This window comes from Protopterus annectens, chromosome 1.part0 (assembly GCF_019279795.1).
Source record: "Protopterus annectens isolate FY-2018-M chromosome 1.part0, PAN1.0, whole genome shotgun sequence".
In the NCBI taxonomy this organism is placed as follows: domain Eukaryota; kingdom Metazoa; phylum Chordata; order Ceratodontiformes; family Protopteridae; genus Protopterus; species Protopterus annectens.
Window position 1 is genome coordinate 19,152,303 of NC_056725.1, and position 24,479 is coordinate 19,176,781.

A 24,479-nucleotide genomic window follows, 5' to 3' on the forward strand; every position below is an offset into this window, starting at 1 on the left:
TGGAGACAAGGAATCCTGGAGCAAAACAGCCTAAGCTGTTTGCTTTGAGTGGAGGCAAATGGGTATTTTTCAGACAAACCTCATTTGTACACTGTGTCTAGGAAGACATCCCTGTTCAATGTCTATTCATGAGGGACTTACTTAAAGAATCACAAGAACACTGACCTGGGAAGGAATGTAAACTGCTTGTAGGGACAGATTTGCTTTTATACCTTGCTCCCAAGGCACAAGAACCAGCCTGCATAGTTTATTTTATTTATTTATTTATTTATTTTACATTTGTTAACCGGGCTAGTCCAACTGGATACATGTCCATTTTCAGTGAAGGCCCGAGGAGAAAAGCTCCACTATCTAATGCATAATAACAAAAATACATTCAAAGTACATAGGTAATTTAAGACACAACTAAAACAGGGATTTAAAATTACATAGGGAATTAAGACACAAGTAAAACAGGCATATAGGCTTTCCTTTCAGTAAGTTCAAAAAGGTGAATACAGAGACTATCAAATTTCTACAGTACAGGTCAAAGTACATAGGTAATTTGAGATTCAACTAAAACAGGCATTCATAATTACATAGGGAATTTAAGACTCAACTAAAACAGTCATTTAGGCTATCTAAGTTCAAAAGGTGAAAACAGAGACTATCAAATTTCTTCAGTACAGGTATATAAAATGTGAGACAGAAATAATTAAGTAGTTTAAAAGCAAAAGATAGAGTTACTAGAAAATTTTAGTTTGAAGTTGAGAGAGTCAATTTCTTAGGTAGAGATGAAAAATAAAATGGAGAAATAGAGTTGGGAGACAGTGCAAAGGATGCAGGAGAAGGTAGGAGGTATGTGATCAGCTAGGGTTATTGCAAGAGCAAAGCCAGTGATTGGTTAGAAAATGTTTCAGTTGGGTTTTAAATAGTGTGATAGAAGTTTGGCCTAAGATGTCTGTAGGAAGTTGATTCCAAATTTTTCCAACTGAGTTGGAAAATATAGAGTCACCTGCTGTATTCTTTGATAGAGAGGTTTGAATCAGTATTTTATTGGAAAGGGTTTTTAGGTTGTTATAGGGTTTTATCAGGGTGGAGAGCATTGGTATATTTTCTGGGTGGTGAAGGGCTTTATGGGCAGTTGTAAGCTGATAGTATTGAATTAGGTGAGGTAACTCCAGCCACCCTAGGTTAAGGAGGTTCAGGCAGTGATGTGTTTTATATGGAGAGGCAGTGGCAAATTTGGCAATGTTGTTATAGGCTGTTGTAAGCCTACTGATGTTATGTTTAGAAAGATTAGTATATATGGGGGATGCATATAGTAGAGTAGAGATAAGATATTTTCTGGCTATGGTAGTTCTTGCTTCAGGAGTTAAGAAAGATTTGATTCTGTAGAGAGAACCTAATTTTTTGTTGGTTGCTTTTATGATAGAGTGGATATGAAAATCAAATTTTAGTAGGTTGTCGATAGTAACTCCTAGAAGTTTGGTTGTTTGGTCAGGAGAGATAAGGGTGCCATTGTTAGAAGTAAGTGTGAAACTAATAGGGGGAGACTGGTGTGTGGGTGAGAGGAGGAGAAGTTTAGTTTTCTTAGGGTTTAAGAGAAGGCAGTGATTGGAGAACCATTGTTCTATGGTGGTAAAAGTTTTCTGAGTAAGTGAGTGGAGGTCAGCTTGGGTTGTGGCAGAGCAGATGATGGTGGTATCATCGGCGTACTGAATGCAAGTAGTTAGTGGGGTGGCTAGATACAGGTCGTTAATAAAGATGGAAAATAAAAGAGGACCTAAGATGGAGCCCTGAGGTACTCCTAAAGTGGTAGGGAGAAGTTTGGAAAGATTGTTGTTCCATAAAACAACTTGTTTCCGATTCTGAAGATAGGAAGTAAACCAGCTTAAAGCAAGATTATTGAGAGAGAGAGATTTTAAACAATGTAGGAGGAGTTGGTGATTCACCATGTCAAAGGCTTTGACAGGTCTACAAAGAATGCAGATGAAAGAAGATTGTTATTCCGGTTTATATTAATGGAGTCTATGAAGGATAATAAGGCTGTCGTGGTGCTATGGTAGGGACGAAAGCCATGTTGGCAAGTAGCTAGAAGGTTATTAGATAGGAGGTGATTTAAAAGCTGTTTGTGGATGCATTTCTCCATTATTTTAGCAATAGGAGATAGCAGTGCTATAGAGTTCAAGTACTCAAATGAATCGCCCCCTTTGAAGAAAGGGATGATATGGGAGATTTTCCAGAGTGAGGGTATAGTACTTTCTTTTATGGTTCTGTTGATTAGAATAGAGATAGGGTAGGCAATAGCTTTAGCACCTAGCTGGAGATATTCCGCTGGCAATTTGTCAGCTGAGGGGGTTGAGGGTTTGAGTTTCTGAAGTAAATTAAGAATATAGGAAGTAGGTATGGGTTTAAGTTGAAATAGAGGTGGAGTGCAGTTAGTATTACCTAGTAAAGAGGGGTCAGGGCTTTGTTGGTTGGCCAGTTTAAGTATGGTTGAAGTAAAGAAGTTATTGAATCGTTAGCTGTTTGTAGGGAGAGTCAGGAAGGAGCCTAGTGGGTTGGAGGTTTCAACCTTGCCGGGGGATAGTAGTGAGTTAATTGATTTCCAAAATTTTTGTGGTTGGCGGTGGGAGGATTGCTGTAGTTTGGTGTAATAGTTCCTTTTATCTTGTTTGATAGCAAGCTTAGTCTTGTTCCTTTTTTGTTTGAAGCTAAGGTGATCAAGAGAGTCTTTCGTGGTTCTCCATTTAGTCCAAGCTTTATTCTTACTAAGGATAAGTTGTTTGGTGTTGGTTGTTAGCCATTGAGCTGTCTTAGATTTCATTCGTATAGAACGGATGGGGGCATGATGATCGAGAATAGTAAGAAAGGTATTATTAAAGTGGTTAACAGCTTCATCTATTGGGAGAGTGTTTAGAGATGACCAGTTAATCAAGCTGAGTTCGTTTTGAAACTGCTGAAGGTTAAAATGTTTTTTGCTGCGAGATGAGCGAATTAGGGGAGGTGTTGTTAGATGAGTTTTGTGCCTAATGATGTATGTGAGAGAGTGGTCGCTAAGGTCGTCTGGGAGGGTACCTGTTGAATACATTTGTTGGGGACTATTAGTCAAGATCCAGTCGAGAATGGTTTCTTTGTTATTGTTTTTATTTGTTCTAGTTGTGGAGTTAATGGTTTGATGGAATCCGTGCAGGTTAATAATGGTAGATGGATTAGTTTGTTTGCACATGTTCCAATCAATATTAAAGTCGCCTAGTAGTATTGTTTCTTGAAGGAGATTAATTGAAAACCAGTTTAGTAGGTCTTCTAATATGGGGGAATTGTTGCCTGGGGGAAGATAAGTGCAGATAATATTAATAGTTTTGTGTGAGTTTAGGGAGAGTTTGGAAATAATCAGTTCAACATTAGAGTCATGTGGTGGGGTAAGGGCTGATTTACTTCTTTCCAGTCCAGTTTTGAAGAGTATAGCTACTCCTCCACCTTTTGTTAAGTCGAACTTGTCTTAGGATGTTATAGCCAGGGGGGATAATTTTGTTATCTTTTATTGTGGGTTTAAGCCAGGTTTCAGTAAGACAGAGAATGTCAAACTGTTGGACTTCTACTAGGGCATGAAGAGCAGGAAGTTTGTTACATATGCTACGGATGTTAAGATGAGCTATTGTGAGAGATTTGGGAGGTTTAGTTTGTGGTGTAGACATAGGTTTCATAGTTTGGGAATTAGGGGATGGTATGTCTGTGTTTGGGCCTGGGTTGGGGTGGATGTCCCCATCAATTAATGATAAACCATGAATAAGGTTAGTTAGTTGTGAGGTTTTGATGCTGTGCAAGTGTTTTGTGAGTCGAAGAATAAGGTATTTGATGTGTGAGAGATGATGATGATATTTTGGTTCAAGATATGAGTTGCTGTATATGGGACTGTGATGGGTTGTGAGTGTAGTTGGGGGGGTAGCTAGGGTATGTTTGTGTGGAGTGCAAAAAGTAGGATTTAAAGGTTGTTCATAGTAGGTTATGAGGTAGGTAGAGGTAAGAATAGTTAGAAGAGTTAGTAGTAGGAGAGGAAGGTGAGTGTAGGACATGTTGAGATGAGTGGGGATTGTATACAGTAGGTATGTGTTCAGAGAGGGAAAGGGTGGGTGTGGGATTGGACTGCTATGGAGTGGGTGGAGAGAAGAATATGTTTTGATTGGCTAGGGAATGTGGTGGGTGTGGTTATGCGGGGATAAATGTAGAGGTCCCAGGGACGGGTGGGATTAGGGGGCAGGGTGGGGAGGGTGAGCCGGCAGAGCAGGGAACAGAAACAAAGGAGTAGGAAATTGCTGAGAGGAAACAATCAGCCACGTATAATAACAGCAGGTAACAACGGCAGATCAGTAGTCGGGAATCAGAAAAATGAATACTAGTTGTATAAATCCAAATACAGCAAAAAGTAAGTATTACTTTACAAATCTGAACACCTTTAAAAGAAATTCCTGAGGTCTAATGGCTTACCAGCTAGCAGAATGTAATTGCTGAAGAGCACTTGTGTCCTGGTGGGAGACTAGAGATTTAAAGATGGCTCCATGCTCAGCAAGATTCTAATATAGACTTTGTATTGGGGGAGGGAGATAGCACAAGGGGTGTAAACCAGGTGGAATGCAAAGAAACCAGACAGGCAATCAGTGGAAATGAGTGAAGGCCTCAGAGAGGGTAAGTAATAATTCAAACTACCTGTAAAGTGAAGGAGAGAAGAGACAGCAAAGTTTATTAAGGTTGGGAGTGTGTCTTTACATTGACTTGCTGATTAGTAACCAGTTTGTGCACAGATTAGAGTAGGGAGATACATTAGCAATGATAGATATGCAAATAAGCAGGTGATCCTCCAAGTGATACAAACTAAGGCAGAAAGAACTGAGAGGGCTGCTTGATGGTTAATTTAATTTAGTCACAGGGATGTGAATTAAAATCTATACTGTCTATTGGACAGTTAGGATTACTGTACTATCGGGGGGGGGGGACACAAGGCTACAACAGTCAGTTTTATTAGCAAGCTGAGAACTACTAAGAAATACTGCTAATGTAATAGCTTCACTCTCATAAAACATACAAGTAGAATGCCTGGGTGGACTGACCCTGCTCTTGGTAGGACTTTGTCCACTGCCCCGCTTCTTTATGTACCCAATGACTATTTGTGCTGTCTGTGAAAATCCTGAAGGGTCCTGGGTTCCATGCATGATAAAATACTTGCAGAGCCTAAAGTGCCCTCATCTCTTTCAAACTGATGAGTTCCTTCCTTTGCTTGATTGTCCACTGACCCTGAACTACTGTCACTGCACTCCAAGCTAGATTTGATGCACCTGTGTGTGGTTCCTGAATGGTAACAGTTAGTTTGAATGGTACTCCTGGATTTAGCTGCACCCGAGAGACTAACCATTGTAACTCTCTTTTAAGAAAAGGTTGCAAAAGAATCAGTGTCTCCAATGGGTGACACTGTTGGGACCAGAGAGACTTTAGGTAACACTGGATCTTTCTCATGTAAAGTCTGGCAAAGGAAATCATGAGGATGAAGCTGCCATGAACCGCAGAGCTGTTAGAATTACTCTTGCAGGACAAAACTGAAGAGAAAGGAGGGTCTGAAAATACATGGAGAAACTCTGCACTTTCTCTTGTGGGAGAAAGGCTACCATTAAACATGTTCAGCCTGAAACTCAAAAAACCTAGATCCTGGAGTGGAATCAGGAGACAGGAGAGACTTTTAGTAAACTGACCATGAAGCTTGGACTATGCAGAGGAGAGATACTGTATCTGAGATGCCTTAAGAGGTCTTCCTAAGAGGGCGCTTGGATAAGAAGATTATACAGGCGTAGGATTATTTACATTCTCTGAGTCCTGCAAAAGGATAAAGCTGGAGTCAGGCATTTTGTGAAAATCCTGGGAGCAGTAGATAACCCAAAGGGTAAAGCAGAGTTGAAAGTGTGAACAGTCCAAAAACCTGAGGAATTTCTTGTAAGAAGGATAAATGGGAAAGTGATGGTAAGCGTCCCTCAGATTCAAGGGTACCAAAAAAACCTTGGGGTTAGATGAAGGGGAGAAGAGTTTGAAGGTAAAGCAGTTTGAAAGAAGGTTTCATAATACAGGGGTTGAGGTGAAACTAGTCCAGAATGGGTCTCCCATCTCCTCCTTTTCTGAGTATCAGGAAAAGTCTAGAATAAAAGCCTCCTAGACACTGTGGTGTATAGATTCTATGGTACCTTGATCGAGATGACCCTGCAAAATAGGAGGAAAAAGTGTGCACCTGGTTGGATGGAGGGGGAGGAATGCCTCTGAAGACTGGAATTTCCCTTCAAGTCATTTTGTAGCCTTGTTGAATGATAGAAAGTGCCTACTTGTCTGAAGTGATGAGCTGCCAAGCTGGAAAGGAGGAGGGAGGATTGGACCGAGGGAGGACGGTGGAGGCAGAAAGCAGTCAAGCTGATTTGTCTGAAAAGAGAGTTTTCCCACACTTGGAATCTCTTCTAGTAAAACAAGCAAGTAAGAAAAAGCCTCACCAAAGGTCTAAGTTGCACTATATGATAATTCACAAACAAAAAAGAAGAGAACAGCAACAACCACCACTGAATATCACTGTTTAATATAAAATGCAATAAAAGTTCAGCGAAAACCTTTCAACAATAATGAGGAGTGCTTTCGGCCTGTGTCCTTCATCAGACAAAAATACCCAACCAAACTTATTCAATATATTTAAAATGAGGACCAATCACAACTCAATACTGAAACTGCCGTTTTTAAAGGGCGGGTTTCATTGGAATGACATCATTTAATCCTGGATAAATGTGTGCCATAAGCTCTATTATCCATTTTGTTTCTTCATATTCTGTACTATTAATAATGTCATCTCCTCTAATGCCCTTGTAAATATTCCATATGATCATAAATTTAAATTGTTATTCTGCATGCTGGGATATGTGCCTATACAGGGCATTATGCTCATTCTTTACCCTGATGGGAGACAGATGGTTAAATATCCTTGGCTTAAGCATGCAATTTGTCTTCCCTACATAATAGCAAGTGCATGCCTGACAGGTTGCCAAATAAACAACATTGCTAGTTCTACAGTTGGCCTTGGCACCAAAATGATAATGTTTACCTGTAACTGGATGTATAAACCCTGCTTCCTTATTAATATAGCCACAGGCTTTACAATTCCCGCAAGGTTTGGTTCCTCTTATTTATTGGCGGACGTCCCTTCCCCTTGCCTTCATGACTCAAAATATCCAAATGCACTATGTTATTTGAGAGAAAGCTAGAGAGGTTATTCTGCCATTTTACGGATTGCTGTCTGTTTTCCAAGTAACTAGAGAACCAGGTTAGGGTGGCATCAGAGCATCCCAGTGATTGCAGTTGCTGGATAAGTTTGATGTAGGAGACTGTCGAATGCTTTTGAAAGATCCAGTAACAGGACTGATGTAAGCAGGTTACTATCTAGGGCATTATATATGAAATTTGTGAAGAAGACTAAGGCAGTAATGGTACTGTCGGGATGGTCAAAAACCATGTTGTGAAGGGGATAGTAGGCTGTTGCTAATTAGATATTCGAAACAAACAAAGTCTGGTCTTTCACTCTAAGTATTCCAGAAACACTTCTGTGTGCCAAAGAAAAAGATTTATTAAGCAAAGCTTTCGGGTTAACCACCCTTCATCAGTACATAACATTGAAATCAATCTAGAGTCATTTAAATAGGGAACATCATTAAAACACATGATTCAGCCAGCCAAACAAAACCATCTTCCAATTATATACTAAAATACTACTTATTTACATAACAATTAAGACACTAGTATATCCTATATACATAGGCATATATATACACATAGACACACATATGCATATACATACATATATATATATATATATATATATATATATATATACATATACACATATATACACACATATACACATACACACATATATGCGTGCATGCACACATACATGTGCATCTATAAATATATATATATATATATAAAAACATATAAATATGAGAAAAATATTTAAAATACCCAATCTATAAACTATAAAATACAAAACATATAAAAAACTAGATATTTTCTCTTTGCTTTTTAACTAATATTGGTTTCAAGCTGACCATTACATTTAAACCTGGTTCTGCCTCAGCATCTAACCTAATAATCCATTCTAGCTCTCTCAGCTCTAACATATTATTAATATCCCCTCCCCTCATACCAAGGTCTACTCTACAAATTACTCTAAATTTAAATATGTGTCTTTCATTTTCAACAATATGTTTGCTGAGTGCATTTGTTAATATTCCCCTTCTGATTTCCGATTTGTGCTCTTTTATGCGACCTTTTAGTTTTCTTGTCGTCTTTCCTACATAGTATGCTGGGCAGTTTACACAGGTTGCTAAATACACTATTCGAGATGTGCTACAGTTGGCTGAGCATTTAAATTCAAATCTTTGTTTAGTTAAAGGATGTTCAAAAATATTTGATGTATCATAAATATCTGTACAACAAGTACAGTTATAACACTTCTGTGTTAAGCTCCTACTCGAAAAATCTTTTTCTCTTTAAAATCTTTAAAACACAGCTTTTGTTTTAAATTATCTAAATTTCTAAAAGAAAACTTAGGTTTTATTCCTATTATGTCTTCTAATTCTGGCATAGCTAACATTATCAGCCATTTTTCTCTATTATATTGCACACATCCCTTGTAAAGGCATTATAGGTTGTAACATACCTGAGTACATTTTTTCTCTCACCAAATATCTGTATAGGCTGTCTCTTATCATTAAAAAAAGGTTTATATGTATCATTTCTTTTCATTTTCACATCTTCGTATACTGCATTTACATCTTGAGGAGAATAGCCAAGCTTTAAAAAATCTTGTATCATTTCTTCCACCTGTAGTATAAAGTTTTCATCTTCTGTATTTAATCTACTAACTCGTATCAATTGAGCTTTCAATACACCTTTAAAAGTGTGCTTTGCATGCATGCTGTCTTTCCTTATATATCTATTAGTGTTGACCTCTTTTTTATAAATCATTGTTTGTATTCTATTGTGCTTAATATAAAGATGGACGTCCAAAAAATTAATAGCTTCTATAGAGGAAGTCATTTTAAATTTTAAAAAATCTGTTGTTTTATTTAAGTAGTCAATATAGTTCCTTAATTCATCACTAGTACCCTCCCATATGAGAAAGCAATCATCTACGAATCTTTTATAAAACTTTACCTTAGCATTTAATTCATTATAATTGCTTAGAATAAATTGCTTCTCCCATTGGTGTAGTACTAAGTTTGCATATGTATTCGCTGTTGGTGTACCCATTGCAACTCCAGTGAGTTGTAAGTAGAACTTCTTATCAAACAGAAAGATATTTTTTGTCAGTACAACATCTAATAAAGCACAAATATTTTCTATCTCCCTTACTTGCATGCATGTTTCCAAACCAAGAAAATTTCTTATTGCATCTTGCCCATATTCATTCGGGATCACAGTAAACAGAGAAACTATGTCCAATGTTACAAACAAAAATGTTCTATCATTATTAAATTTATACCATTCAAACAAATCTAGTAGGAAATTTTCAGTATCCTTAATAATGCTTGGACATTTCACCAAATATTTACTAAGTTGTATCTGTAAATATTTAGAGATGGGCTCCGTCACCCACCCATTACCAGAAACTATTGGTCTAAGGGGGGGGGGGTTCTCCATATTCTTATGTATTTTAGGAATACCGTATATTTGTGGTATTCTTGGACAGGGTACAGAAAAATAATTAAAAAGATCAATGGAAATATCTTGACTTAATTGTAAATCATATATTACCATGTTCACATCTGTTATACATTTCTTTACTTCATTGATGGAAATTTCTTTAAAAGTTATTGGGTCTGCTAAAAAACTTTTAAAGTTCTCCAGATATTTACATTTGTCCATCACAACCACAGCTCCCCCTTTATCTGCTTGTTTTATAATTATATCATCATTACGTTCTAGTTCCTTCAATGCCTTAAACTCTAAATGTCAAATTAAAACATTTATTTCTTCTTCTATTTGTTCTTATGTACAACTGTCTTAGTTCCTTTTCTACTACATTTACAAATGCAATAACTACAGGGTATGATTGAGGTATAAAAGTACTCAGTCTTTTACAAATTGATGGCTCATTTTTGGTTTGTTTAAATATCAGTTTCAAATTTACATTTCTTGCGAAAGTTCTCACATCAATAATTGCTTGCACAATATTGTCTTGGGCATAAGGAATGAATCTCATGCCTTTATTTAATAATTCTAGTTGCTCATTACTTAAAATGAGCCTAGATATATTAACAGTACCTTTTATTATTTTTATTCCTTCATTCACCGATGGGCTGCTTTGCTGTACGAAGCAGGACTGCTGTTCTTTCTTTTTGTAGCTGGTGTCGTTCTTACAGTTCTCTACTGCGACGAATACCTCTGCTGCAGGCGGCCCCTTTGTTAAGTTTGTAGAACAGCAACCTTTTCTGGTTGCTTTAGTTGAAACGGCAAAAAAGAAGAAATTTCAACCTGTTTACTCTTCTCTAATACATACGATACTGTTTTATCGTTGGATTTGTACACGCTCATTGCAGTAGATGAAGAGCTTCCTACATCGCGTGAAGGAACCTCGCTAGTTCCCGCCCCTTCCTTAGAGGCGTTCTGTTGGTTGGGTGCTACATTTATAGAAACTGAAGTATGATCCTCTTGATTGGTTGGCATAGTTTCATTCAGCTGTTCAAATGTATCCAGCTGATCTAATCCGACAGAACATAGATTGAGTGCCAATTATATGAAGTTAATGAATAAATTCGAACCTATTGAAAAGAGCTTAATTGAAGAAATCAATGAACTTGAGAATGATATTCTCACTATGCCCTGCTTTTCGCAATGCAATGAACAGTATAAAGTATTTTTAGATCGTGTTCAGTCTTTAGATGTGAAGTTAGAACTAAAAAAGAAGTCTAAGCTACATCGCGATCTAAACGATTATAAGAACGGACATATTTTTTCTTTGCCAAGAAATGAGGTTAGACGTACACAATCAATAAATAAAATTGGTAATAAAGCACAAAATCTATGTTCCGTCGGATTAGATCAGCTGGATACCTTTGAACAGCTGAATGAAACTATGCCAACCAATCAAGAGGATCATACTTCAGTTTCTATAAATGTAGCAACCAACCAACAGAACGCCTCTAAGGAAGGGGCGGGAACTAGCGAGGTTCCTTCACGCGATGTAGGAAGCTCTTCATCTACTGCAATGAGCGTGTACAAATCCAACGATAAAGGTTCAAGAACAAGGTTTACCTGATCATGTTAAGGCAAAATTATTGGATGCTCCTTTACAGCAGGATATTTTACTTGGTGTTAAGGCAGAAGAGGTATTAAAGAAAATGGAGGATAAGGCAAAATCTATGCAAACAGTGAAGGATTTCTTACAGGTACAGCCACCTCGATTTAGCAGAAATTGGCCCTCCAAAAATTGTTCCTTTCCAGTGTCAGACAGACCACAAAGAGACAGATACAGATGCCAAAGAGGCAGATCTCAGCCCCAAGGCTCTTAAAGACCACGACAGTGGGGGGCTTCAACCCCAAAAGGAGGGGAAGACAAGTCACAACCTTATAGGAAACAGTCCCAATGACTTCCCCTTCAAATGCCAAGCACTTACCTTTTGGAAGCTCCCTTAGGGGGAAAACTAGCACTTTTTTCACAGAACTGGCATATAATCACCCAAGACAAATGGGTTCTGAATATTGTGTCTCAAGGTTACAGGTTCCACTTTCACACTCTACCAAGGCTAAAAGGAATGCCAGACCTGCCACCACATCAATGAGCAGAGGCACAAAAATGGATTACAGCCCTCATAGACATGAGAGCTATTCCAAAAGTACCACAGCAGGAACAAGGACAAGGATTTTACTCAAGACTTTTCCTGGTCCCCAGAAAGGACAAAGCCTGGAGACTACTCTAAATACTTACCTGGATGTTCCGAAATTCAAAATGTTGACTCTTCAGCAGCTTCTTCCCATGCTGGGCAAGAAGGCTTGGCTTGTTACTTTGGACCTCAAAGAGGCATACCTGCATGTCCCTATCAGACAAAATTGTAGAAGATATCTCAGATTCATAGCTGGTTCAATGCATTACCAATTCTCTGCACTGCCCTTTGGCTTATCTACTGCGCCAAGGGTCTTCACAAAATGCCTGGCACCTGTAATTGCATTTTGCAGACAAAAAGGAATTCAAATATATCCATACTTGGACGACTGCCTTATTCAAGCAGAGAGCAAGGACATTCTTCTAAAGCATCTGGTGTTTGTAAAAAGATTGTTAATTTGCCTAGGGTACACACTAAATGAAAAGAAGTCAAAACTAGTGCCCTCACAAGAGATAATATTCCTGGGTGCCGGCTTAAATACAATGGCCCAGATGGCTTATCTCACGTCAGACAAGCAAAGACAACTGACTCAGTACTTTCAATTGATGGCAACAAAAACCCAACTCCCTGCAAGAAAAATTCTGCAGGCCTTGGGGTACATGGCATCCTGCATTCTACTAATACCATATGCCAGACTGCATATGAGGAAATTACAATGGTACCTAAAAAGTGTTTGGACTCAACACTGTCACAGTTTGGAAGCAGTAATATCACTTATTCCCTGCCTACAACAGGAGTTTCGGTGGTGGGCACAGGCATGTCACCTCAACAAGGGACAGCCTTTCACTCTACCCACAGCCAGGCAGACACTAACAACAGATGCTTCGGATTACGCCTGGAGAGCACACATGGCAGGAAAATGTATTCAGGGCAAGTGGGCCGCAGACCAAATGCATCTTCACATCAATCAAAAAGAGATGCTAGCTGTACAAAATGCCCTAACAGCTTTCAAGGACCTTCTGCATCCAGGACAACTATTACTAAAGACAGACAACACCACAGTAATGTGGTACATAAACAAGCAAGGGGGCACTCATTCTTATCTCCTCTGCAGACAAGCCTTGACCTTGTGGAACACAGCTCTAACCTACCAAGTTCATCTGCAAGCACAATTCCAGCCAGGCAAGAAAAATACTCTGGCAGACGACTTAAGCAGAAACATCATGGATCCTCATGAGTGGAAATTAAAGCCACAAGTATTCAGCATGATAACACAAAAATGGGGGAGCCCAGACATAGATCTATTTGCCTCCCCAATGAATTGCCAACTACAGAATTTCTGCACAAGGACTTACCACACACAAGCATGGAAAGTGGATGCTCTTTCATTCAGCTGGGAAAGCCTAAAAGTTTATGCCTTCCCACCACTGCCTCTCCTTTCAAAGGTACTCCTAAAAGGTAGACAACGCCAGCACTGGTACCCAATCTTAAAGAACTTAGCTCAAGGCCCACCATGGATTTTACCTCAAATTCCGCATCTTCTGACTCAACAAAACAATCAGATCCTGCACAGCCAGCTCAAAACCTTAAACCTGGCTGCATGGCAGATTATTTAGTCAAGCAGACAACACCTCTCTCTAAAGCTGTTATGGATGTCATTTTGGAGACCAGGAGGCCTAGCACCAGGAAATCCTACTCAGAAAAATGGAAGAGATTCTGTGCCTAGAACCAGGCTCAAAGCTTTGACCCTCTTGTCCCAAATATTCCTCTGATGTTACAATACTTAACTGAGATGCTGGACAAAGGCCTATCCTTTTCTTCCATTAAGATCCACACCTCTGCCATCTCGGCTCATTACAACACAGATCCTCCTATTTTCTCTTATCCATTGCTAAAACAGTACCTCAGAGGGGCTAAAAATATAAGACCGCCCCGGAGAGCACCAACACCAACTTGGGACCTCAATTTTGTCTTGGAAAACTAACTTTACCTCCTTTTGAGCCAGCCAATTCATCAGAATTAAAATATGTCTCATGGAAAACTGCTCTGCTTCTGGCAATAACCTCAGCACAAAGAGTCTCAGAGTTACAGGCACTAATGGCAGTGGAGCCTTTCATCTTTTTTCACCAAGACAGGGTTTCTTTAAGAACAAACCCTTCATTTATGCCTAAGGTGGTCTCCAGTGTGGCTCTTAACCAAACTATTCACTTGCCAACTTTTTATCCAAATCCCCAGAATAAAGGGGAGAGACTTCTGCATTCATTGGACATACACGGACAGCTACGTTTCTACTTGCACAAAACAAAAGCTTTAAGGAAAACTGAGCAATTGTTTGTAGCATATGCTGCAGGATCACAGGGAAAGGCTATTTCAAAGCAGACCATTTCAAAGTGGATAGGACACTGTATCCATTTCTGCTACACACAGCATGGGAAAACTGTACCTAGGAACATTAGGCCACATTCCACCAGGGCAACAGCCACTTCAACTGCCTACCTTAGAGGAGTACCTACCAAAGATAGCCTGGAAGCTGCAACTCTGAGTTCAGTGCACACCTTTACCAAACATTATCACTTGCCTCTTTATTCCAAATCCAGAGCTGGCTTTGCCACTGCAGTGCTGCAGAGCCTCATAGCCACTCCAAATCCTCTATAGAACCAGCCACCCTACCTCAGCTTTGGGATTCAACCCAAGTGTAATGACTGCAGCAGTGAAACACGATGAACGTAGTACAGTTTTGTACCTATCATAAATGTAGATGTTCGAGTGTATTCACTGCTGCAGTCCAGGTTACCCTCCCTCCATCCCCTCTTTCTTATCTGGGACTTATCTATTCCTTTCTACCCTATACTACACCTATGTGGTGTATTTGCTGGTAACTGAAGGTTTTGGTTTTTACCTTTTATGTATGTCTTATTAGCAATATGTATTGCCTACCTATTTGGGGGCACCTGACATCTGGGGCAAGAAAAACTGAAGAAAATGGCGTCCGCTGCACCTTATATACCCCTGGCGCACTGACGTCAGGGAAGAAGCGACAGCAACCGACGCCGGACCAAGACTTTGGAACTCTGGCCGACTACGGGACCGCCTGATGGCAGGATAACCCAAGTGTAATGACTGCAACAGTGAATACACTCGAACATCTACATTTATGGTAGGTACAAAACTGTACTTTTTTACTAACTAAAGATGACAAAGAACCATTCTGAAATAATTATTTTAGATTACATAATACTGTTACATAAATGGATCTATTATTTTGCACTGAAGGGACACAAAGTCGATGTTAGGAATATCGACTTACAAATGCCAAAACACAGAACATAGACACACTGTATGCATGCATGCTCTAAGAATTACTCCAGAGTAGGCTAAACAAGCAGTAACTGTTTTTGCAGGGGAGTAAGCCTCCCTGTGCCCCCCACATCCCCTGCTAATTACATACACCAACTCCGAGATCACACAATCCTCTGGGAAAGGGAATATGCCCCTACACAGGAATTGTGTATCTCTTGCATATGTTAACCATCTGTTTCTTTTGACCAAATGGCATCAGTGTTGTGTGGATGGAGATAATCCACCCATACACATATATGTATTGGAACATCAGTTCTTAATATATATATATAGCCATGCTGTCTACAGATAAGTATTTGTCTGTTAACCAAACTACACCTAAACCAAACTTACTTATTATTAGTCTGGTTTACATTCTAAGCGGTTATTTTAAAGCCAACAAATGCTTTATACAAACCAGAAAGTGCACTAAAATCCCAAAACGGTAGTGGATGAATCATTTTGTGAGCATGCTCAAAATAATGAGGGAGAAAAAAATATTTGTCTGAATTACTAGACATTTTTAATGTAAGGCACAGTAGGTGAGACAGATGCAGATACAAAAGAGAAGTATACAACAACTGATAAAAAACTTCTAAAACAAAACATACAGCAGTCTTTATCTGCAGTCAAAATTATTTTAACCACAGGTCCAGTTTCTGTGGTTACTTATTTAGCACTTACCTCAGGATGTATACAAAGATTCTTCCTAGAGCTTAGGGCTAATGCTAGGAAATTCAGTTTCTCTCCAGTCTCTTTTTCGTAATATTCAAACAGTTTCCGTAACTCCTCAATAACCTGTAAAAAACAAATCAACATTACAGACCCAATACCAATGGATTTATTGCACATCAGCAAGTCAAATGTCATCAGAAATACTTGGGCTAGGGATGTAAACCTCTTTTGCAACATCAACAGAATAGTTTGGAGGGAAGGTATATCTCGCACAAGATACAGCTGCTGTGGACTAGCCTCTACATTCAAATAAAACAACATTCATTCCTGTCCTTACTCGAGCACAATTTGGATCTGTGGATAGCAAAACAGAAAATGTGCCACAGAACTGCTCCATGTACTTACTAATGAACAGACAGGCAGCTCATAAATGCTTTATCCCGTGCACAGATCCCCTCAAATTATCTATGGTATGATCCTATTTATTCTCATCAGTGGCAAAATAGAATTACTGACCATGGGATGGGTAAGGTCAGTTTCTAACCAAATAGGATAAGTTAATTTGAGCACAAAAAGGAAAACTGGCAAGGCTTAAAATGGTCAGCAAAAAGCAGCTAGCCTAACATTTACCTATGTAACTATTAATATACTATCAAAAGTACTTGCTGGTTTCTGCTTTTGTTCACCTGTACTCAGAAACAGGCTGTAATTCCACAACTATTAAACTCAATCAACTTAAACTGAACCAAGGTATACTTTTGTCAGCCAAACAAAAGTCTAACACTGAAGACATTAATGCTATGGTAATCTTCATCCATATCTATCAGGTCTAAGAGACAATAGAGTAGGGGTCTGAGGCAGGTGCCATGGGGTGCACAGTGATACACTGCGCAAGAGGGGTACCAGTGTTGGCGTGGCCAGTCTGGTGCAATCAAAATCGTCCTTGGTTTGTCTTGCTTGATCTTTAGTAGTACTTTGGAGAGCAGAGGCAGAGAAGGAAAAGGCATAAACTGACAGGTTTTTCCAGCTGAAGGACAGAGCATCAACTTTCCAAGCTTGTTTGTGGGGAGTCCTTGTGCAGAATTTATCCAACTGATAGTTTTGGGGGGAGGCAAACAGGTCTACATCTGGGCTCCCCCATTTGCTTGTCAACATATTGAAAATCCTTGGTTCCAGTATCCACTCGTGTGGGTCCATGAGGCTTCTGCTTAGTCAGCCAGTGTATTTAGTTTTCCCGGCAGGAATTGAGCTTGTAAATGTACTTGATAGCTCAGGGCTGTGTTCCACTATGCCATGGCTAGTCTGCAGAGGGGGTAAGAATGTGTATCCCCCCCTGCTTGTTTATGTACCACATAACAGTGGTGTTGTCCGTCTTTATCATTAATTGTCCTGGAAGAATGTGGTCCTTGAAGGCTGCCAGGGCATTCTGTACAGCTAACATTTCTTTTTGATTGATATGCAGGTGCATTTGACTTGGGTTCCATTTGCCCTGAATGCACTTCCCTGCCAGGTGGGCCCCACATGCATAGTCTGATGCATCTGTTGTTAAGGTTTGGGTGGCAGGGGGTAGTGAGAATGGTAGTCCCCTGTTTTGGTGGTAGACCTCTGCCCACCAAAGGAACTCTAAGTGTTGGCAAGGTATGATAGGAATCATTGCTTCTAGATCCTGTGAATGTTGATACCACTGCAGTTTCCTCATGTGCAGCCTTGCATATGGAATTAGAAAAATGCAGGAGGCCATGAACCCCAAGGCTTGCAGTATCTGTCTTGCAGATAACTGGGTTTTTGTGGCCACTTGTTTGAAGTAGGTTGTCAAATGAATCTGTTTCTCTGACGTGAGGAAAGCCATCTGGGAAGTTGTATTCAAGCTTGCTCCCAGGAATATAATTTGTTGACTGGGTACCAGGTGTGATTTCTTTTCATTCATGGTGTACCCCAGACAAGTCAGTACCCTTTGAACAAAGGCCAGATGATTCAAAAGTATGCCCTCCCTTTCTGCCTGAATTAGACAATCGTCCAGATATGGGTATATTTGAATATTTCTTTGTCTGCAGAATGTAATGACTGGAGCTAGGCACTTTGTGAATACCCTAAGCGCAGTAGATAAGCCAAAGGGCAGTGCAGAGAACTGAAGGGGCATGTAGCCTGCTTTGAAGTGTAGGTATCTTCTGCAAGACTCCCTGATAGGGATGTGCAGGTATGCTTCTTTTAAGTCTAGTGTTGCCAACCATGCATCTTTGCCTAGCATAGGAAGCAGATGGTGAAGAGTCAGCATCTTGAATTTTGGAATCAACAGAAAGGTATTTAGAGTAGAAAGGTCCAGGATAGGATGCCATGTATTGCCTTTTCTGGGTACCAGGAAAAGTTTTGAATAGAACCCTTGTCCCTTTTCCTTTTCTGGTACCAACTGAATAGCCCCCATGCTCAAGAGAGAGAGAGTACGTGATTTTGGGTCTCTGACCGCTCGCTTGGTGTTGGTAAGGTGTGGAAGTGAAATCTGTATCCTTGGGACACTATATTTAAAACCCATTTGTCCTGGGTAATGAGTTCCCAGTTTTTGCACCGGAGACCAATCTTTCCGCCTAAAGGAGCATTCAGTTGGGAAGTGCTTGGAAGTTTTAGAAGCAAGTAATTGAGACTTTTTTTCCATAAGGGGGAGTGTTACTACTCCCTGATTTGGGTGCGGAAACCCCCCCACTGCTTAGTCTTGTGTGGCCCCTGGGACTGAAACCTGGGGTTTCTGCTATGTCTGTGTTTGGCTTGAGAAGACCTTGAAGAACCTGGAAAGGACCAATTCTTAGAGGGCCAGTGCCTACTAAATCTAGGAGGCTGAACTTGTAAGAAATCTTTTAACAGTTTGCATAGATTTAGCTTTATCTTCCATCTTTTTAAGAACTTCCTCAGCCTTGTTGCCAAACAGGGGGTCCTGATTTAAGGGAGCATCCAACAATTTAGCTTTAACATGATCAGGTAAAGATTGCTCCTTAAGCCAAGCATGCCTTCTGAGCACAGAACCAGTAACAGCAGCCCTGCAAGAGGCCTCTAAAGAATCAAATCCACATTGCAAAGTATGTTTTCCAACCTGTTCAGCAGAATGCATTAAATCCTGTAATTCTTTATTTTTCGCACAGTCAGGAATCAACATCATTTTCTGTTTAAGCAATCCAATAACATGTTGTTGATACTTTAACATATGAAACTGGCAGTTAAAGCCCTAGTGGCCAAGGTTGCAGAAGTGTAAACCTTCTTACCCCATCTATCCATCAACCTGGAGTCTCTATCAGAAGGGGTAGGATTTTTAGCAGTAGAAGCCTTAATGCCCTTGGGTCCCCGTGAAATAGTCTCTGGATCCGCAATAGGATTTTTAAAAAGGAACTTGTGAGAATCTGGAACCCTGTAATATCTGTCAGGTTTTCTGGGATCAGGAGGCAAAGAATCAGGGGCCAAACTAGATTCCGAAAAAGCATCATCAACAATGTCTAGTACAGGAGGAACAGCTAAAGGCCTATGCTGAGGCAGGAGTAAGAAATCCCTAAGCCTCTTTTTTTAATCAGAAAAATCCTGGCTTTCCCAGTGGAAATTCTCTCTTAGCGTATGTAAGACTTCACCAAAAGAAAATTCCTCTGGAGGCGAAGCAGAGGGAATAGAGTCCTCTACATCAGAATCCTCATAAGTAGATAAGGGCAAATCCAGATCATCAGAAGAATCAGAAAAATCAGAATCCTGGTCAGAAGAATCAAACCCAGTCCTATGTCTCTCAGAAGGGGGAGGCTGGCTTCCCCTGATTAGAGTTATAAGATCTTCTGCCATTCTTATTTGTTTTTTAGGCATAGAGGCCTGGGCATGCAGCCTGGGCGTCAGTTTTTTAGGCATGGTTCGAGATTTAGGCCTAAAAAAAGAAGGAGGCGTTGGTTTAATATGCAAGTCCGTAGACCTGAATACCCCCTCAAAAGTCGGTGCCTGCACAACGGCTCCAGACTCATCCAAGGTAGAGACATCTGCAGATTCCATAGTTGAAGCATCCAGCAGCATACCGGACTCCGAATGGGTCTCAGTAGAGGCCTGCGAATCAGAAGTAGTGGGTATCAGGGGCTGCGAAAGTGCCTCACTGAGTACCGGCGAACTGGCGACTGGCTTAGGAGAAGCGTTGTCGGCAGTTTTGGACCTCAGTGGCCTGTCACTTCTTTATCCTTGCATTTTTTTGGAATCCGGTAGTCAGATGGCTAACTGACGACATTTCTGGATAATTAAACAGAGAAGCGCAATATTTAGAGGCAAAAATATACAGACGACGGATAGCGCGCTGATTAAATAAAGCACAAAACTGACAGCACAGTACGTCGTGGTCAGGGCCTAGGCAAGGAATACAGTACGAATTAAAATCTTTATGATGTATTTGCTTTCCACAAGTAATGGAATTATTAACTTTTACTGACATCGGTAAGGAGCAAGAAAAAGTTTCCCCAATGGGGTACTTAGCTTTAGTTGAAGACTTCGGTTCAGAAACTCGAAAACGGAAATTTCAGGAGTCGAACGACCGGCACTTGCAAACTGCTTCTGCTTCGGGCACCGCACGGCAAGAAAGACTGATGTAATGGCATCGGCTGCATGTTTTATATCCCTGACGTCCTGACGTCATGGAAGAAGGGACAGCAACCGACACAGGACCCAAGACTTTGTTAATCAGGCTGACTGAGGGCTACTACAAGCAGATAACCCAAAAGTGATGACTGCAACAGTGAAACACGAAGAACATCAGATGGATTACCATCTCTTAGACTGGAGCCTGTTTGAGAGTTAGCCTGAGAACCAGTGAATAGTAGAGGGGGAGAGGTTAAGATCAGTTAGTTTAGCAAGTAGCTTGGAATGAGAGACAGTATCGAAAGCTTTAGAGAGGTCAAGGAAGAGGCAAGATACAAGAAGGTTTTACCCCTGGCTTCAGCAACAGCATGAGTGAAGGATAGGAGGGCAATGTTGAGAAAGCGTCAGAAGGTTTTCATTGATTAGGTACTTAAGAAACTGGTTACGAATACATTTTTTTTAAGAATTTTGGATGGTGGTCACAGAATAGCAATAGGTCTTGTAGTTTGATGGATCTGTGGAGTTGCCTCCTTTGTGTAGCGATATGGTGTAGAAAGATTTCCAAATATCGGGGACAGTGGATTCTTGGACAGATCTGTTTACTAGGATTACGACAGGGTAGGCTATAGAGTGAACTGAAGATGCAAAAACCAAATGGCTGCAGGTACACTGAGGTGCCCAAAACACACAACAACAGCAAAAGTAAATTAAGGCACCAAAGTTACACACTGGAAATCAGTCACTGTACTTTATTGCAGAAGACAAACGGTAAGCGCTTTCACAACTTAATGTTGCTTCATCAGACCACATCACTACAACTGATGCTTGGTTAAATACTAGGACAATTAGTATGGCATCACAATTTAAAGAGATATTACTCCACTAACATAAGAACATATATCGATATCCATAAGAAAAATGCATAAAATATATAGAAAGGTGTGTATTTACACACAATAATATTTAAAAAAGGGGGAATACCATCCCTGATGGTTATTATAAAATATATATCTATATATATATATATATATATATATATATATATATATATGGGTCTATATGACTTGGTCGACTGTTTATTTGGTAGACAGTTCATTTGATCGACAAAAATTTTAGGTGGGGGGCTGTGCCCCCCACACCCCCCCAACTATATATATCAACTCCCGGGTCGCACAACATTGGGGAAGGGGGCAAATGCTTGTCGATCAAATGAACTGTCGACCAAATAAACAGTCGACCATATGAACTGTCGACCAAGTCATATAGACCCATATATATATATATGTAGATATACACACACATATAACCATAATAGTACAATAAAAAATATATAAAAAACTCATATTTAGTGTTTAAGGCGCCTTGCCTTAAGGTAAGGAACTAATGAGGTGCAGCCATTCACACCAGGATATCTATCTGCTTGTAATTTAGTGATCCATTGTTGTTCTAATTCTTCAGTGTGGTTTTCTAAATCACCACCTCAGTTTGTCCTTACTATTTGTTGTAAGATTAAAAATTTAAAACAATGACTACTGTCTGTATTCAGGACATGATTAGCTAGAGCATTTGATTGCTTCTGGTTCCGTATGTCCCTTATATGTTCTAAGATTCTTTCTTTAAAACTCCTACTTGTTTTGCCTACATAATAGGCATGGCATCCTTGGCAAAAACAAAAATAAACAACATTGACACTTTTAAAGTGTATCTTCGTATAAAGTTTAAAACATTTCACAGGATGAATGTACTCATTTTTAGTGTAGACATGCTGACAAGCAGCACAATTCCTGCACGGGAAGGTGCCCTGTCTGTTTGAGAGATTTTTTCTAAAAGACTGATGTTCTCTATTACAGAGCTGCTGCTTTAAAGACACATTATTTCTAAAATTGAAGTTTGGGGCGTCACCAACTGTGGAAACCAGACCTGATATTTCATGTAATAAGTGCCAATTCTTTTTAATAATTTCCGTATACTTATTGATGTCACTTGCAAATCTAAACACTATTTTAAACTTATTTCTATCAATACTTGTATCATAAGGTATACTTGTATCAGCACTATAAGAGCTCATGTATGGTTTACATCTTGTAGATCTTGCTGCTGAACGACCTAGTCTAAAGTCTAAGGCGGTACGCAAGTATGTTTTAACTGTTATTGCATTCTGGTGATTGTCTCAGGTTGTGCGACCACAGCATAGCTGGTAAAACAGTAACTTATAGCCTATAAGATTGTTTTGTCTTGTATTTTGTAAACCTGACCTGTTGGAAGGGGTATTTCTGTTCTTTTACTTCTTTTTCATGGCCACACTAGCATCGTAAATGTTCCAGGGCCCCAGTTAGTGACCTCACACAAACAGCTCTCATCGCCGCCCAAGTAGTCTCTGAGCCCCACGGTGCTAAACTACCATATACTCTCTTCACTTACTCCTACAAAGAACTCCTATTAGCCCTATCCTTCTACATATTGCTGTCCTCTGATGGTTTTACTAGCCCACCTACTCTATAACTCTCATTTATATTGTCGCTCGTTCTCCTGACTTACTTTGGGATAGTCGCGGGTTGTTATATTCAAATATACCCGACAAACGCCGACTGAACTGTACGGAGCATGCACTGTGTTGTTACCTAAGCTACCATGTGCGCCCCTTACCCACTCCTTCCAGGGACACCTTCTAGTCTCATTTGTTTGCAATGTGCTTCCCTCTTTTTGTTTTATTAGCCTACCTAATCTAGTCTCTCTATTGCAAAGCGACTTCCTCTATTTGATTTATTAGCCTACCTACTCTAATTTCTAAATTGTCATTGTCGCGCATTCCCTCGCAAACTATTCCTGACCCAGTTCGGGCTTGTAGCGTGTTCTTTCAAACCTGCCCGATACGCTTGCTAAAGGGAGCCTGTTGTATCTACTCTCCCTACCATCCGCCTCGCGCGCAAAGTTTCCTAACTTAACCCCATATTGTCTCGCCTCACTTATCCTTTGCAGCTTTCTGTCTACACAGCGTGTATTCCCCTCGACTCACTCATTGCAGCCTTCCAGTACTCCTAGCAGCTGTGGCACGTGGAGAGTGTAGTAAATAGTCTATTTATTAGACTCGTTTACTGTCTTTAGCTCTTTCCAGTGCTTAACATGCTACATAGGCGCTATGTTATCCATACCATATAAGCTCTGATATTCTATGTCCCAACTGCTGCAGTACATGGCGTTATTTCTTACAGCCCCTTTCCTATCCTTACTTAGCTAACTTGTGCTAACCTCTGCATTATCTTTACCTGGGCTTTGCATACTAAATACCTGGGAGGTTGTATTCCTACCTCTCTATCCCTCTCTAAATTCTCCTACACTTATTCCCCTAGCTAATCTACTTCCTTAGTATAGGACTGTCTGACTTCAATTGTACTTGTAAATTGTGAGTGGGAAAAGCAAAGTACCTAGTCCTTAATTACTTGATACCTGGCTGGGGTATTCATTATTATTAGTTGGTAGGGTTTAAATACTCCTGCCTCTATGTACCATATAGTGTTTAGCTGAGATTTATTCATTACAAATAGCTGTATTTACTGATTACAATGCATAAATGTATTTTGTAAATGATCTTATCCTGCACTATTACCTTGTGAATATTGCTACATATGTGAATGTTTTACAGGATTATTGCTATCTGTTGCATTTTTTCTGCTTTCTTACAGTTTTTACTACACTATATCATAATCCTTTTCTTCTCCCTCCTTTCCCAGCTCTGTTGCCTATTGACCACCTATAGGTCTGGGTTTGTTTAGCCTACCAAAGACTCCAGTCACCTACCCTATCTAGGGACCTAACCTATATATTTTTGGATAGCCTCCTCCTGAAAAGACACAAGAAAGTACGTCCTACAAACTCTTCCAGGTTTTTATTCACTATTTGTATGCTTCTCGCACCCTGAAGTATTGCTAATCTCTAAGTAAGAACTGCCAGCAGCCACCCATAGCTTCTCCCTTCCCTCGACCACCAGCAACCATTAGT

General features: G+C 39.9%; 1 protein-coding gene across 1 annotated transcript in view; it reads right to left on the minus strand.

Moving 5' to 3' along the window:
* The window catches only part of ERCC2 (ERCC excision repair 2, TFIIH core complex helicase subunit), a 2,230,202-nt gene that overhangs the window by 1,306,819 nt on the left and 898,904 nt on the right, over window positions 1–24,479 (minus strand). The window contains exon 5 of the mRNA XM_044070725.1: window positions 15,909–16,022. Within this exon, the coding sequence (XP_043926660.1) occupies window positions 15,909–16,022 (114 nt within the window). The remainder of the gene's footprint in view (window positions 1–15,908; window positions 16,023–24,479) is intronic.